Here is a 17,718-nt window from a genome sequence, read left to right as displayed (position 1 = left end):
ATTTGCTGCCATATGTCTATGACCTAACTATTGTATTTTGCAGCGGCCAAATGCAGGCAAAGGTTAGAAGAGATCGCTCTTTCTGCAAAAATAGTCTTATCTTTTCTTTTTTTTTTTTCCCCTAAGCAGTTTACAAAGGAAAATCAAATCTAAAATGAAAAATTGCAACACATGAGACTCTCCAAGATGCTGCTGAGGAACTTCTCTTTTTGCCTTATCTCAATGCTACATTTTCCCCCAGTTTTCTTCTCGATATGAAAGGATGCTGCTGGGCTTCTTTTTGTTAATTAGAAACAAGATCTCAAGACCAATCTAGCAACTGCAGAAGAAACTATTCCCTCCATGAATACTTCACACTGATCCTCTGTTATATGACAGGAATTTTAAATATTGTAAAAAATTGCTCACAAAAGGCTGACTCTAAATTACTAACTTTCAATTGCATATGGAAGAGTGACATAATACTTCATCTGACAGCTAAAACGCAATTTAAAAAAATAATTAAACGTTCCCATTCAAATTAAGCTATAATTTCCAAGTCGTACGTGCAATAGAACCTAAAGAATCTGCAAGAAATCTAGGTCAAAGCAATTTTATATTTGACATTGTGAAATTTAAAAAAAAGTTAAGAAAATAGATGAACCCACATGAAAATTAACATGTTTAAGAGAGAGAGAGCCAAAGTCACAGGCAACATAGATCAAGACAACATAGATCAAATAGGACATGAAACACTCTGAAACTGTATGTACACACCTAAATATACTAAAAAAGATTTCCAAAGGAATCACTCTTTATTTAACATGCCACTGGTCAAAGTAGTCCCAGTCCGAAACAAATAACTTCAAAACAAGCTGCACCAGAATAACAGTTTGGATTAATATCTTCTCCAGATGGAGTTTTCAACTTAATGAATAGTAAGTAGCATGAAATCTTGCTGCCAAAATTATACCCACTCCATTCTGAACAGAGGAGGAAGCTCAGAGATGAACAGAACACTTTAGGTTGCACTAACCACCCTAAATACGTGCTCCTTCTAAAACAGTCCTCATCCTAAGCACTTGAAAGGACATGTATGATGAATGACTCAAGATATTAACATCAGACCATTCACTAAAACACAGACTACAGAAATTTGAAGGAAATGTGGTATGACAAGGCCAGAGCTGGATCAAAAAACCCTATCAAACTTCCAACAAAAGCCTGTAAAATAATTTCAGTGCTTAACCTGTACATAGAAATTTGCTTCACTCAAATAGAAACAGCAGACTGATTTCACAGCAGGGAGCCTCTTGACTCATAAAGCTGAGGTCATAAAGTCACTCTCAAGAAGAAATTAAACTATAAAGCAAATTAAAATTCACTACTCCGGTAATGAAACAGCACACAGGTTTACTTTGTCAAATGAGAAATATTGTAGAAAATATATGAATCACACTGACAAGGAAGTAATTGAGTAAAAACTACAGCACTTTCAAAAGTAGGAGGCGTAAGATTCACATTTAGATACTCAGGAAAAACAACAATACAACTAAAGAAACTTAAAAGCAGGTTATATCGATTCCAAAAGGATCACTGTAAAATATCTCATTGGAAAAGTGCTCAGTTTGTTAGCATGCTTCTAACATCTAGTTTTGTGGCCAAACACCTAAGAATGACTCTTTGCTTTTAGTTTTCCTATAACATGTACACAAACAAAAAAGAAGTTAAAGGGTTGAATTGAATTACCCATACTGCCACTTACAAAACATGAAAAGAAAAGATGCCATTTTCAAACTTAACCTGAAAAATGAAGACCCGGTATTTGTGAGGGCTGAATTTAAGAAAATAAGGTAGTATGTCAAGTAGTTAGTGTCATCCATGGATAGAAGGTTGGACACATTCATTGGGAAATTCCAAGAGCAGAGCTCAACTGTAGCTATGCAGAATTGAATGATGGAGCCTGGAGAGATTAGGAGTTGTGTATGCTGTGCTCTGGCATTCAGCTTTCTGTCTGATTTCAAGTCATCTCCACACACAGCTCTTAGTGGCTTCAGTAAAGGCCCAAGTATTTATGAACTTCCAAAAACTAGTAAGAATTTAGCATTGCAGAAAATCATGTTTAGCAATGACTGAATTAATTCTATTTAGGCACAGCTAAGACCCAAGATCTAGAACTGCAAAAAATATCAGCACAGACATTACACTGCTTTGACCTTAGCATTGAAACAGCCAAAAATATGAACCTTTTATCGTGATGTTTCTTCTGTTTTCTGGCCAATTACATGTTGAGGCATAAGACAGTAGCCACAAGCACCACATATACTCTAAAGTCACTATGTTTTGCTTTTATCACTAGGAATGCTACAAATGCTACCAATACTAGAGTCTTCTTATTTTGAAGATAATTGATGCCATGACAATTAAGTTCTGTTGAAGCCCTAGTTTCCATCTTGTGAAGCTGTAATTCCACTAAAAATTCAAAAGCAGAACAATCTCATTATTTCGATTTTTCAGAGAACCTTGAAATTATGAACTGTTACTATTGCTTTCTGAACCCTTACCAATCAAGTCGTTTGAGAAGATTCCTTAAAAACTACTTGGGACTGAAAATAGCATGGAAACAGAGAAGGGACTGAAATAAACTTTGAAGGATTCAGAGGTACTTGCATTATAAAATTAAAGTGCAAGAAGTGCTGAATGACAGCAAATGGTAATTGAAAAGACAGATCTCAGATAGAGAAGCCTCATGAGAAAATATCATGAAAATGGCAAGTACTTCAATTTTAAGATGGATTTGCAATTGTCTATTTGTGAGTGTTGATAATACCTTAAAATCAGTAAGACAGAAGTGAAACATATGGTGCCTGTATTCAAGTCTCCATTTGCAGAGTTTTAAGGTTTATAAATGCTCACATGGTACATTTCAACTACAATACAGAAGAAGAAAATTGGACCTAGTTATGCCTTTGTAATGAAGTTAATTATACATTAATCTTTTTCTAATTAAAACTTAGAATTGGTTTTAATATTTTTCCTATTCTTTTTCCTAACATATATTTAGTTGCTTCTTAATGCCCTTTTTTTGGGAAGTCATTATTAATATGAAAACCATCAAAAAGATTAAGTAATGCCTTATTTTTTATTATTAGATTCAACTCTATATGCAATTATATCAATAATAACAGTGCTGCTTGCTCAAGTGCTACTAAAATGACATTGGACATTCATTCCACTGTTTAGAAGTCTCATTTTTAGGATTACAAGAGTAGAATTGAAATCAGGATTGAGCAAAGACATCACATATTACCTACCAAAAGTTTGGACAGATCACTGAATAAAGGTCAGAAACCTGCCAGCTCTAGGAAGCTGTTCTCACCAGGTTAAAACAGGAGGTGACCAATATGGGAATCCCCTAGATCTCATTAGCTAGGAAGGAGTTTTTATGTACTCTTGCAGTTCCAGGTGGAAGTCTAAAGGAAAGCCTACATGTGCGTCATCCTCAAGCTTAGCACTGTTCTTTTTTTAGCCAAAAGGGGCTTATCTTATCACCCTTCTTAGCTGTGATGTCCACATATAACCTGAGAACTGCATCATCCCAAAAAGTACAGGCAGCACACAGGAAATGGGAGATCCAGACACTCTTGTGCCTTGCAAATGCCTAACTGGACACTGTTGTTAGTTCAGCTTTGCACATCTCGTTAATGTAAAATCATACTGCTTCCTTTCTCTTAATTCAGGTAAAATTGATACACTGTAATAATTAAGCCCATGCCTGCAAGTTTTAAAAACTCATATGGCTTTGTTGAACTACAGTGGAAGTCACTCTTTCTGCCTGGCTGGATGCACACACTAGTTTTTCACCAACAGCTGAAGATTCAGGCTGTCTGTATTTGTGCATAAATACTTTCCTCTACTCTGTTTCAGGTATTATACTGTGGCTATTACGAGCAGTTTTCACATAATTTCAGACTGCCTGCATTAGGCACTTTTCCCAGCAATATTCAACTGTGGCACTCACAAAGCAATTCAGGGCATAAGAGGAGCAAGACTGACAGAGCACATTCTTACCCAAATTACTTCACCACTATCCCAACAGAACATACGAGGGCAAAAATTACCTTCTGCTCACTGCAATTGCAGGCACATAATGGGGGTGCTGGAGAACAACAGAGCCCTCTGACAGAAACCAAACACTATCACATAATTGAAATAAAATTTCAACACTTGTCAGAGGTTATTTATTTCACGTTGGTGCAGGATTACAAATTCTCCATTCATGTAGAAAACTCAGTACCACTACTATAGCCGCATAAGTAAGAGATGGAGCTGCCTGCACCAAAATAATTACAGCAGCTTCTGAGTCACAGACAAAAATCTGGCCCATGCTGATACATTATGCAGAGCATCTATAAAAATGACTGTGCTGATAGCATTAAATAAGAGCTATGACCATGGAATGGGAAATGTCATTATTGATTCCACAATACTGAATTTATCCTTCATAAAACGAATACAGGGACATGAAAAAATGAAGACCTTAAAAAGATAATGAGAGATTCAACAACAAAAGATTCTACTGTCTACTCGTTTTTATTCAGGTCACCCAGTATATAAGGCAATACCAACCAAAAGATTTGAACTGTGAACTGCAATGTTTCAAGGTCATTCCTTTCCAAACATAAACAGGATTTTAGCAGAAATCAAATTAATTGGAAGAGAATGAAGGGGGATTTTTCTCTCTTCCTGTAATCTCTTTGTTTTACTGGCAAGCACAGTAGAGCTACTTGTAATTTTCGAAACAAAAGAGTTACACAAAATTCTATTGTATAAAAAACTTGTGCAAGTTATTTTTCTTGCCACATCTGGCTGGACAGTGCAAAGAACAAAAATGAGGCATTTGTTCCTATCTACCCTACAATTAAAATACTCAAGGGTTTATATCACAGAATGAGTTCTCTCTTCCAGTGTGCTCTGACCACACCATCAACAGCAATATACTTTGCAGCCATTCTGTCCATTGGGGTGAACAGCATTTAGGCACCACTCACATGTAAAAAAATATCATAAAATCAGTGGTGCTGCACCAGAAAAAGCCTTATGTGCTTTTAAAACTGATTAAGAAAAAACTACAAATTCATACTCTCAGTAGCATGCATATCCAGTTCATGGCACCTTAGTTCTACCAATTAGCCAGAACGTAGAGGACAAAAAATACACATGGACTTAATTATATTAAATATATAAATATAAACATGTAATGGTTGCTTGTCTATTGACAAACACAAGGTAGGAATATTCTCCACACACAGCTTGAAGCAACGCACTATCTGACCCTTCACTAGCACATGGGAAGAACCTATCTTTCACTACTTGTTGATTTGTAGAGCTGTTTAAGGAAAAATTATCCAGCATCTTCCATATGTTAAAATAAAATTAGTCAAAGTCTGTTCCTGTCCTAGACTATAGAGCCTGATGACATAGCTCTTTAAGGGAAGGGTTAAACTTCTTTGTTTTACTGAGGAGCTACTGTTGATCTGTACAGTTTTACTGGGTTTAAATCATAAATTCATAGTAAAAACTAACATTAACATCTGTTGGTAGGAAAGATCAGAACTAGAACTTCCAAATATAGACAACATGCAAGAAGAAAAAAAAAAATACAAGTTTAGGCATGAATTCCAATGTAGTAGTACTCTGAAAGAGACTAAGCTATAGTTTCTCTAATCTCCTGTTTCAAGTTCTATTAGTTAACACCTTAATTTAAGGTACAAATTAAAAGCTGTTCTTGTAGCTCACCTTTAACCAACCATTCTCAAGTCATTTTATGAGACCAGGCTCACAACCATTTTTAAAGCTTTCCCCTAGTGGTCTCACATAAACCACTTCTTTGCATCAGCATTTTTTTAAAAAAGTAAAAATTAGTGTAGCCTATTAACAGCATTAAAACTGTACCCATAATGACCAAAGATTCAAGAAAGCCAAAGTATGCAGAGGCAAGCTAGATGATTTGGGGTGGGCAGGGAGAAGTTTTGAGCCAAATGGTCACCTCAGATCCAGTGCTGGGCTTCATAATTAGGAGTCATGCACTCTTACAAATACATTAAATCATTATTACATTGTATAAATGTAAATGCTCGTTTGCACAGAGTCAAACTTTTTCTTCATACAAAGTGATGCATATATTTTATGCATCAATACCACTATGTTCTCTTCAACTTCAAGAGCCTAGTTGAGACAATATCAAAACAAGTAAAACAAAAAATTACTGTTTCAAAGAACAGAAACCTTTTCTGAATGTCACATGCTAAGGAACAATCATTACAGTATGACAGTAATCTTGTCTTAGCTGTGATGATTTACCAGCCAAATGAAGAGGACTTGCCTATGTTCCTCCTAACTGCTCTTGCACAAGGCAAAAGATGTGTTTGGAGAAATCTTAGAAGGTTACAGTTTGAACTCCTTCAGGAATAATATTGCATTTCTAATCCACAATCAAGAAATGGATGATAAGTTTGTTTCCTTTGGAGAAAATACTATCATTTTATCTTTCTTTACCTGTGAGGAGGTATGATTAACAATGTACCAAGAACAGACTGTAAGATGTAATAAGATTGTCTTTCAAGCTACCCAGTTACAAGTATCTTAAGCATAAACACATTTGCTGGATTCAGATGTCCTATAGCTCAGAGCTGGTCATAATCAATCATTTATCACAATTCAATTTTTATTAAATGGGAATCTTCCTAAACAAAGACACATGACAAAACACAAGTGGTTTAAAATTGCAACAGTCCAGAACTCCAAACAAACTTGAGTAATTTAATCCTGGCATGGAAACTGAATGCTTGATGCACTGAAATTTGCATGGCGCCACTGTGCAAGCACTGTGGTATAAAATGTCAGGTACAAGCATCTAGAACACTACAAGCTGCTTACACCAGCTTCACTGCCCCATATCAGTCTGTATTTCTGTAGACTGGCACAATTCATATTCATTTTCCCCCACTTTTTTCAGACTACTCCTTAAAATCCTTCTAATAATCATCATAGAATGGTTCATGTTGAAATGCACCTTAAAGATCATCCAGTTCCAATCCCCCTGCCATGGGCATAGATGCCTTCCACTAGACCATGTTGCTCAAAGCCCCATCCAACCAAGCCTTGAACACTTCCAGGGATGGGGCATCCACAGCTTCTCTGGGCCATCTGTGTCAGTGTTTCAACACCCACTTAACATGAGGTGACCAAACTCATAGGTATTAAAGCACATTGGTGACTGCTTTTGCCCTCACACAGGTATAAAACTGTCTCATTTTGGCAAATGTGAATTAATATACCTGAAAAATATTTACAGAGCTTTGGAAAATACAGTTATTGTGCTTTTCATAGGAAATTATTTAAAACCAAATCCTCCTATTATCTAAAGATCTATTGGCTTACACTGTGGTTGCTGGCTTACACAGCAATATGCATTTGGAAAACTAAACCCAGAAAACTGATTTACAACATGACCATTTCAAAAAAGTGGAATAAATAAATGAATTTTTTTTAAGTATTTTTATTTTTTTTCTTATTCTTCTTCCTTTTGGCTTTACTCAGACAGCAACAGAGACAGGTACTCTTGCAATAGTGAGTTGTAATTAAAATAACTGCAAAGGGGCTGTAGAAAACAGGATGCAATTAGCAGTTATGGGAATTTAGAGATCATGGAGATGGAACAGCTTCCTCCCCATCAATAACAACTTTCATATTTCCTCAAGATTTCCTTTATTTCAGCTGAAGAAAGCCCCATGGGTTCCAACCACTGGTCTCTTATGTTTCCCAAAGGAGGTGACACAAGATGACATATCAATTCATTTGGAGAATTCATTTTTACTGCCCACTGCCACAAAATCTTACAAAACCTCTGCCTTTGGGTGGGGACCTGAGAAATGGAAGTGGTTAGAAGTGACTGAGGGCATACTAGGAAGAGCAGTAACAAGTTTGCATTCTGCCTGTGCAAAAGTTTTACCCCATGTCTCACTCACAGGACCCTGAAATGCAGGGAAAGCAGAAGGTAAAGGAATTGGGGGGAAATACATATGGGAAGGTGATGGTATCTTTTCTGGGTGTTTCTCAATATGACTGTATTTGGAATACCTTCACTTCAAAGCTTCAGTGAGGTCAAGCCTTATATCTAGGTATAACCTAAGCCTTGCTCAAAACTTCCTGCAACACTTACTGCAACATTTGTGACAAAACTGCAGGGAGACAATTTGCTTTTCACTGTGCCACAGGAAATAATCAGATACAGATTGCCCAGAGAAGTTGCGGATGCCCCATCCACTGGCAGCGTTCAAGGCTTGGTTGGATGGGGCATTGAGCAACCTGGTCTAGTGGGACATGTGCCCATGAGAGGGGGGTTGGAACTAGATGATCTTTAAGGTCCCTACAGATAATATCTGGTTACATTTCATCACCACATGACTCTCCTTCCAAACATTGCAAACTCCACCCAGCCATGCTGCTCCTCCACCTGGGCAACAACAACCACTACCTCCACCACTGGGTTTAACCACTTTGCAGACCTCTGCTAGTGCTGTTGGATATGAAGTACATATTTATTAGACTTCCAGCAGACAAATAACATCATTTTGACACCTATTTCCTTTATGGAGTGTAAGGAAAAGTATCACACTCACCAAAATCAAGAACATTTGTATCTTCATTCTGTCTCACTCGCTCCTGCCTATATTTACTTACTCTCACTAATGATTATGCAGACTGTTACACAGATCTCTTCTCTCATGGTCACATTATCAGTACAAAGAACTTTTCTCCCCCAATTCAGAAGGCTGGTTGCAGTTTGATAAGGACTTTGTTAGGTCCAACAACCTCATATACTGTGGCTGCTATTTTCAACACAGTTAAGAACCACATGTCACCAAGCATCTAAACAATCTTCTCCAAAAGGATAGATGAACAGGTTTACACTATTTTCAGCTATGTGTTCACAGAGCATTTCACTTCTTTCCACCAAGACTGTTTCAACACTCAGAGAACACCGTTTACTGAGTAAGCAGATAAGGTATCTGGTGTCCAGTCTGATCAGAGTTGTTCAGTCTTTAGCCTTAGGGTACTCTAGTTAAGCTCTGCTAGGATGCCAGAAGTATCAATTTCCTCATGAGCCTCTCCAAGGTGATCATCACTACAGTATCAGAGTATTTCACCAACATTAATGAACTTATCTTCTCTATGTTCTGCAGCTAGTGTTGTGCAGATAGTAATATCTTCATTTTACAGATGTTATTGCCATTTCAGTTAGTGCCACCCCAAAACTTTCCTGACAATTTCTTACACATAGCTATTACACTGTTCCCATTTTAGAGGCGTCTAAGTCCCCATTGCTTCAGGTAAAACTTCTCAGAGGAGCACAAACTCAGGTATGTAAGATTTCAGGTGAGGCAGACCTCAATAAAAAAAAAAAAGAAAAGAAAAAAGAAAAAGGAGGTGTGACAGTTTGCATATGGAAAGTGTTTCACAGTCAAGTGTTACACATGGACCAGCTAATTCCTGCTACTATCATCCTTTCTGGCATATGGAAACTGCATGCAAAGAAAGACACAATTTATTTTTGCCATGGTGATATAGTAATGGCAACAGAAGGTATGAGTGGGGATTCTATCAGTAGTTTAAATACACACATAAAATTAGTGTGGTTCTTTGAAAACTATTCAAGCAGAAAGTACAAGGGGATTGAGGTTTCATGTAGAAGTGAGATTGACTACTAATGAATTAGCATTACTCCTACATCCGTAACATTTCACTGCAGTTAGTGTTCATATTGACTCTATGAAAAATGAAAAAAGGAAAAAAAAAGGTAATAATCCCAGAGAAAATTACTGAAGACCTGCAGACACTAACAACAAGATCCCAATGGAGAATTAAAGCCAGAAGAAAAAAACCATTTTGTTTCCTGTTGCATCCTTTTTTCTTGCTATTATTTCTTGTAATCCTGGGTAAGAGTAGTTTCCTTCTCTAAAGGGGATTTAAAAGCTGTTACAATTTCTCTTTTCAGATGCTACAAAAGATGTGATATGAATTGATCAATCATCTTGGAATATCCTTTTATCAACAACATGGATGCCCTGGCTTTTTCGTGCAACAAAATGCATAAGAGCACTTGGAATTCAACTGTCAAAGATTCAGATGCCTGAATATATTTGGTTTAGATCAACACTATATAAATATCAATTTCTGAAATAGAACAGTATTAATAATTTAAAATCAGAAAAGAAGTATAAAGAATACTCACAAGTGAATCCATTTCACTGCAGTGACTATAAATACTAACATTTTTAGTACGCTCGGTATTATTTATGAAATATTATTTATTACTAAGGTTTTATATAGCTACGGTAAGATTAAGGAATATCTAATAATGTATTTACAGTTATTTTAGAAAATATCTTCATGGAATCTGGTTGTGTTATGCCCTGGAGAAAAACACAGTCCTTACTATAGTATCAAAGTCATATCTTTGTATGCATGTCATATATAAAGTTTATGTGAAGTTTCTGGATACTATTTGTCTATGCAAGTACTTCAGTTGAACTATGTTTTACCTATGAAATTTGTTTCATGTCTGTGTGTCCCAAAAGCATTTTATATGAAGGAACACAGGAGGCAAACAATTCTTTTCTGTTTCCACAAGTCAAGTTCACAGTGAAATACATGAGAACTGTATTTATAATGTCTAGAAGGAAAAAGCATATCAATTAAGTAGCCCTGCTATGTGTTCACATTGCATATTTTTTCTCCAAATTTGGTGCTTGGGTGGGTGAGATCATCCACTGAAGACAGACAGGATGGTTTCTAGTAAGCTGTCCTGATGACTGCGAGAACACCTTCCAGAACAAAAGTGCGTACAAACAGTATCAGCTGAACAAACAAGGTCCCTACACTTTCAGGAGGCAATACTTCCAGAGTCATCCCAAGTCTGATACAGAACTGCTACAGCTTTGTTTTACATGGTCAGTAGGAAATACCTTGTGGATATAATACGCAGCTAGCAAGAATTTCTCTTGCTTCTTTCCAGTCCTGTGAGATATTTTTCTCTCTCATGGAATATATTAGTAGAGTTCTATAAACCATGAACACCTGCAACCTTGCAAAGCTTTGTTTATAGTACAGTTGGAAAATATTTTGACAATGGATGTTTTAGGATTTTATCCAATCACCTCAAGGGGTGGTTGATCCTTTGACCAATTAGACTATGAAAAGAAAAGTCTATAAAAGAGTTGTAAAATAATTAAATAAATCAATCTTTCTGCACAATTCCTGCCTGTTGGATCTCTCTTCTCCTCCCTACCACTGCGCGACACCGTGAAAATACCTTTACATCCATGATTGCAAATATGTCAGCTGTGTTCTTCAGAGGGATGCAAGGGGTATGTCCCAGGCTGACCCAAAGTGCTAGTCTTTGGTCATTGATTACTGAAGAATGTGTAAACTACAGCAGTGCAGCTTGCACAACTAAGACTCCCATTCACAGCCTAACAAAGTTCCCATCATCCACAGAAAATGGTCTTGCTTTTGCTAAGATCTGCTTAAGCTCTGCTTAGTGATCAAAATTTATTACATTCATCTTTCACTGTTGGCCATTGACAGATTTACCAATGAAGTATAAGACAACTTGTACCAACTTCACCATCAGAGATTTCTTTACATTCTCTCCTTCCTAACAGGCCACTGATTTTTCTTGCCCTTACCATTTAATTTGTGTATGAAGTTACTACCTATCAGGAAAAGCATTTACATCCAGGACACAATAGGTGCATAGCTTCCAAGAGACAGAAAACAGTCCAACTGACCACACACAAAAATAAAACAGGATTGAAAATACATAGAGAGCAAAAGGTTTGACGAACTCAGTCTTATCAAGAGGTCTTCATCAATTGATACAGACTTTCCTATTAAATAATTGGACAATAAGTAGCTCTTTGAACAGGCAGATAGCCAGACCTGATAGCTGGAAGTTGAATAAAAACAACACTAAGCTAAAAATTAGTTAAAGTTAGCAAAAACTTAGGCTAATTAATAACTGGAAAGCACACAATGGATTTGGATGCATTCGCAAGTGTTAAGAGGGATTTACTCCAAAATTTTAAGTTAAGAATAACTTTTTTCTAAGTGGCAAGTCTCATTCAACCAGGAATTTACTTGAGTCATCCAGTTTCTGTTACACAGCAAGTCATTTGAAGACCCTCAAGGTCCCTTCAAGTTTTACAAGGCCTATGGCTGGCTGGGGGAAATCTCCTTGTCCTTCACAAGTTTAACTTTCCTTTTCAAATCAGTCAGGCTTCCAATGTTGACTAACTATTACGCAGAAAGTACTAACCGTGGTGGGGAGGGGAGGGTAGTGAATAGGGCCCAAATCATATGGAATAAAAGCTCACTAGAAATATAAAAATTGATTTAGACTTATCACTCTAAGCCTAAAAACAACCAGCTCCAGCAAAAAGAAAATAAAGAGGAAACTGATACACTTTTCATATTCTCAAGCTATTCGTGAAGAAACTCACACAATCCCATTTTTTTCCCTCATGTTACCATCCCCATATGGGCAAGGCATTACATTGGCCCCAGAGAAAGTCCAATCCTTTGTTTTTTGACAGGCAGTATTTTTGCAATCTGTGTTCATGCTCTGCTGAGAACTCCATTTGACACACATCCAACTTGTAGGTAGCTGTCCTCTCTTCCCTTTGCTCCCATGTCTAACACTCCTCTCCTTTCACAATTTCTCAATCAGCAAATAATAAAGATAATTACTGTATTCCTGAGGAGTAACAAAGTGGAGCTGAATGGTCCTCATGAGATTTAAGAGTTAGGGAGGCAAACCTCAGATTAATTCTCAGTACAATATCTGTGGAAGACTGGCACAGGTTTGATTTCTCCCCTACTTCTCTCTCTGATTTTACCCGATTAATAGGAAGTAGAATAACAAAAAAAATTTGAATATTTCTTCTATCCCTGTTTTGCCAGAGTAATGTAAGAAAGCAGGAGGTCATCACCTGCTTCAATGAGTAGTTGAGATACAAGCAGTAGCTTTATGTAGAGGAGAAACTCACTACTTGTACTGCTGCAGCTACAGATAAGATTTTTCTGTGACAGAGGCTTCTGCTCCATCGGAAAGATTTTAACCTGCAGATCAAATAACTTCCTGTCTTAAACTGTATGACACATCACGAGATATCCAGGAGCTACCTTCTCCATATCTATATCTAATCTTCAGTAAAACTTGTTGGAGCAGATGCTAGAATAGCAGGATAATTTACAGCTCACTGCTACAGTGAGCCACATAGGCATCTGTTCCCTGCACAAAATACCACTGATGATATTCAGAGAGCAATGTCTGCTTTGAACACCTGAAGTTCTTTCCCACCAGCTTCAAAACATGCACAATTCTTTGCCTATCTCTAAATGTTCTTTTCTCCTCTGATGGCAACAGTTCACACACCAAAGACACCCTACTTAACAAATATCTGCTGCAATGAACAAGGAAGCCATCCCACGTTTAAGTTAATGGCTCTATTTTACAAAAGTATCAGTATCTCCTGAGCGAACCCATTCACAAACATGTAGCAATCTTCTGCTAATCTGACACCCGACCATGCTTGTCGGTAGTAGCTGTTTGCTTCTGTAGTCACCTCTCATACCTTTCAACAGTATGCTTAATTTAATGTTTTTGCTACAGTAACTTCAGAAACAATAGCAGCTCACTAAAGGGTGAAGAAATCACAGTAGCTCACCAACAAAATCAAATGCTCAAAGACCTTGCAAATTAACAGCTGATCATTAGTGCTGACAATCCTAGACTACTGCTTTCTGCTACCAGCCTTAAAGAACCATCATGTCCCCGTGAAAAATTTTTATGCCATTATTATTAGGGTTTGAGGTTGTGGGGACTGGGGCGGGGGGGGGGGGGGAGGGGAAGGTGGGCATAGGGGGACAAGGGGGTGTGTAGTTCTTAAAAGAAATTCAACTTGAAAAAATATTTTTACATTTCTTTCCATGGTTCTATTATTCCCCCAAATCCAGGAGCAGTAAGTATGTATATCTCCTGCAGTGCAAGATGACACACCTTGTTAAAACAAACAAACCCATGGAAGGTATTTCTTTAGATTAAACAAACAATGGAGAAAAAAAGTTTTCAAGGAAAGAAAGATATGCACTGAGAAAGAAGATTAGTTACTTTTTCTTTCCTTGAAGGGAAACAAAACTGTGCAAACCCTGCAGCTGCTAACTAGACATTCTCAAACAACCAAAATGTAACCCCACTGTTACTCAAATAATTTTCTCATCTCCACTAGTTGGGCTCAAACCTGGACAAGAAACGAAGAATCAGCTGAGACTCTACAAGAATTATAATTCACAGCATAAATTTTAAGGATATCCCTATATGGTCTATTAGCATATGCCTTGACTATCAAAGAATCCTTATCTGGTTAGGATGCTAAAATAATTCTATTAATATGTATGAGCTCTGGAACTAAAATAAATAGTATTAAAACATCCTAACAATAAAATACAAAACAAGTAATTAAACAAAATATTACTCCAAGAACATAAGGAAAGGCATTTTTAGCATTCTGACTTTGAAGATCTCTCATATTTTAAACAAATTTATTTTTTAAATACCTGGTATTTTTACAGATCAAATCTAATCACATGAGAAAAATGGCAGGTTGCCAAGCACAAGAATTTCCCTCCTTATTTCTCACTGTGCTGTCAACATAGGCTGTTTTTTCTTGCTGCATTCTCTTATGGCCTTTTGCAGCAGGAAAAAAGCATCCACTCAAGAATTCAGTGTTCCCCCATTATTGCATACTCATAAAAATGGGACTGACAGGACAGCAGTTTATTCATGCACTACCAGAGCCAAATCATACAAACTGGCTTTCAGAAACCCACAGATCAATTGTTCCTGTCTGGGAGGGCTGCCTTGGCGGGCAGAGGTGGGGGAGTTTCATTTGGGAGAAGGGAAAAGTTGAAGAGTTGCAGAGGTACGGAATCCAGCTGTCTTCCTGTCTCCGCTGCATAACGGTAATTAACAGAATCAAGAATATACACAGTAGGAATGGCATCTTCTGCGTCTGTAACTATTTTAAAATGCATCTAAATTCTGACGAGGCTTAACATGCAGACATTTAAGCTTACATGAATATTCATGTCTGAGTACTACACCAAATCTAAGTCATTGTGCAAAGATAAGCATGACTTAAAAGTGTTAAAAGTCGGGTCATTAGACTGACAACACCTACAGGCATAGCCAAATGAAAATTAAGAACGACCGTCCACCAAGAGCACCTTACTGTCCCTCAGTCCGATTCTTTCACCAGTGACACGCTAAGCAGCAGTTTTGTGACATCAGTTTCACAGAAAGCTCCTCAAATTTCCCTTCTCCTACTATGAATTTAATTAGAAAACTATCTTAATACAACTTTGCAAACATCAAAAAAGCTTCCTTTGAATAGGGAAGCAGTTTCCAAAACCTTTCTTCGGTTTAGAGCACAGGAAAAGAAACTAGCTAGACCATGCCGCTTTCAACGTTAAGTGAAAAAGTTTACATTCCCTAATATTAGGAACACGTAGTGTTAAACCGATTTACGTGTGAACGGAACAACAAAACAAGCATTTTTAAAATTAATGAAAATCCCATTTTCAGAGGCAAAACCCTCGGGGCATACTTCGGTGTTTGTTGGTTACTGGCAATAAGTTAAAATACTGTACCCCTTCTAAATTGAAAGAACACCCAGAATAAATTGTCACAGGAGAAAGCAAAAAACCTGTGTCATTACAGTTTCTCTCCGCAGTTTCTTTCCTGCGGTACCATCTGTTAAATCAGAAACTCCTTTGAACACCGCAGCCTCGCTGACTATCACGGTGCGCTGGCTGCGCCGATATTCGCTCGGTATTTTCGCATCGCGCCCTCTCCGCGGAGCCAGCGCAGCCGCCCGCATCTCTCAGCGCCGCTCGCAGCCAAGGACCGCGCTCGGACCGCACCGCACCGCGCTCGGACCGCACCGCGCCGCGCTCGGACCGCACCGCGCCGCGCTCGGACCGTCCCCGCCGGCGGGGCCGCACACGCACCGAGGGGACGAGCGCGGTCTCCGCCGCCGACCCGCGCAGCGCGGACCCGCCGTGGCCGAGCCGAGCCGGCCAGGCCGCGAGCCGCTGACCCCGGGGCGGGCAGCAGAGAAGTTGCGGCGGCCCCGAGGCGCGCACCGAGGCGCCCGGGCGGGCAGGTGCAGCCGGTCCCGCCCGCGTCCCGCCCGGCGCCAGCCCGCAGGGGCGGGGGGCGCCGAAGCCCGAACCCGAGCCCCTGCCCGGGCCGGCCCTGCTGCGCGGAGGCGGCACCAACAGCGGCTGCCGCTCGCCCGCCCGCACCGCGCCCGCACCGCGCCCGCACACAAACTTACTTGCGGGCGGCGGCGGCGGCGCCCGCGCCCTCCTTCCCGCCCCGCGAGCGAGCGCAGCCCCGGCGCGGCGGCCGCTGCCGAGCGCGTTCGGACATGCTCAGTCCCCCCGCCGTGCGGAACCTACCACCGGGGGGGACGGGGGAGCGCGGAGAAAGAGGGGGCAGAGCTGGATGCTACCAAGAGGACGCGCTAAAAATAGGCGCCGCAGAAAGGAACAGCTGGAGCTTAAAGCCGCAGCGGCCGCCTCGGTGCCCGCAGCCGCGGGCGAGGGCTGCCTCCTCCCGCGGCGCGGGCCCTCCCCGCCGAGCCAGAGGAGAGGCTCTGGAACCGCGGCCTGGGCTGCCGCGGGGCTCCTGCCGCGGAGCCAGAGGAGGAGAGGCTCTGGAAGCGGGGTGATGCCGCGATGCCTGCGCCACCGCGCCCGCGTCCTGCCCGCGCCTTTGCGGCGGGAGCGCTGCGGTGCGCTCGGCCGCGGCTGCGGCTGCTGCCGCCGAAGCGCGCAGGGGTGCGCGGGGCACCGAGAGGGCTCTGGGGAGCCTCTGACGGGGCGACTGCCGGTCTCTGCCCCCTTTCACCCCAGCGCCGGGCCGGGAGCGTACCTCGGGCCGGGCCATTTACCTCAGGGCCAGGGCACCCCTGAAGCGGCAGCTTCAGAAATGAGGTCTAGATAGTGAGGGAGAGGATGCCGAGCGGCGCTTTCATGCGGTGTTTCTCTGGAGACATCTCCACGCTGCTTCGAGGCGTTAGGTTGTGCGGACGAGGCTTGGCGGGTGACAAACACTCAGGAGCTCTCCCGTGAAGCTCAGAGCAGTCAGATGAGAATGTGACAGGTCCGATGCGAAGAGCGTGAAGAACAGCCCTCCTAAATATAATTTTCTAGGCTGCAAGATTTATGCGGCAGAGAAATTACATGATCACTTCTCACTGACACTACTACTGTGTTTCAAAACTAAGAGCTGTTGAAATTAAAAGCCGCCTAAGTATTTGTGAATGGGAATTTCTGATGGGGTTTTTAAGCCGTGGCTTACCATTCTCTACCTTTCTAAAAGACCGACAGGAATAAACAGAAGAGCACCACATTGTTTTAGATTTATGTAGATACAATGAAGCCTAAAATTGTATTACCCTAGCAGGAGTTCAGAGGTATTACCGAATTGTGCTTTTATGGATCCAGAAAATTGCTGTTGCACAAAAAAAAACCATCTTTACAGTATGAATACTAAAGAAGTTCTAGGAAAAAATATCAGAAAACATCTGCTTTATGATAACTTGCTAT

General features: G+C 40.1%; 1 protein-coding gene across 2 annotated transcripts in view; it reads right to left on the bottom strand.

Moving 5' to 3' along the window:
* OXR1 (oxidation resistance 1) overlaps window positions 1-16,552 on the bottom strand; it is a 275,796-nt gene extending 259,244 nt beyond the window's left edge. The window contains exon 1 of one of the 2 annotated variants that reach the window (XM_069005341.1): window positions 16,443-16,552. In XM_069005341.1, the coding sequence (XP_068861442.1) occupies window positions 16,443-16,537 (95 nt within the window). In that variant the 5' untranslated portion in view covers window positions 16,538-16,552. The remainder of the gene's footprint in view (window positions 1-16,442) is intronic. The other variant, XM_069005350.1, reaches the window with a different exon arrangement.
* Between the last annotated feature and the right edge of the window lie 1,166 nt (window positions 16,553-17,718).

The sequence above is a fragment of the Aphelocoma coerulescens genome, chromosome 2 (genome assembly GCF_041296385.1).
Source record: "Aphelocoma coerulescens isolate FSJ_1873_10779 chromosome 2, UR_Acoe_1.0, whole genome shotgun sequence".
In the NCBI taxonomy this organism is placed as follows: domain Eukaryota; kingdom Metazoa; phylum Chordata; class Aves; order Passeriformes; family Corvidae; genus Aphelocoma; species Aphelocoma coerulescens.
Note: the sequence above shows the minus strand (reverse complement) of the source record. Positions and strands in the feature narration are given on the sequence as shown.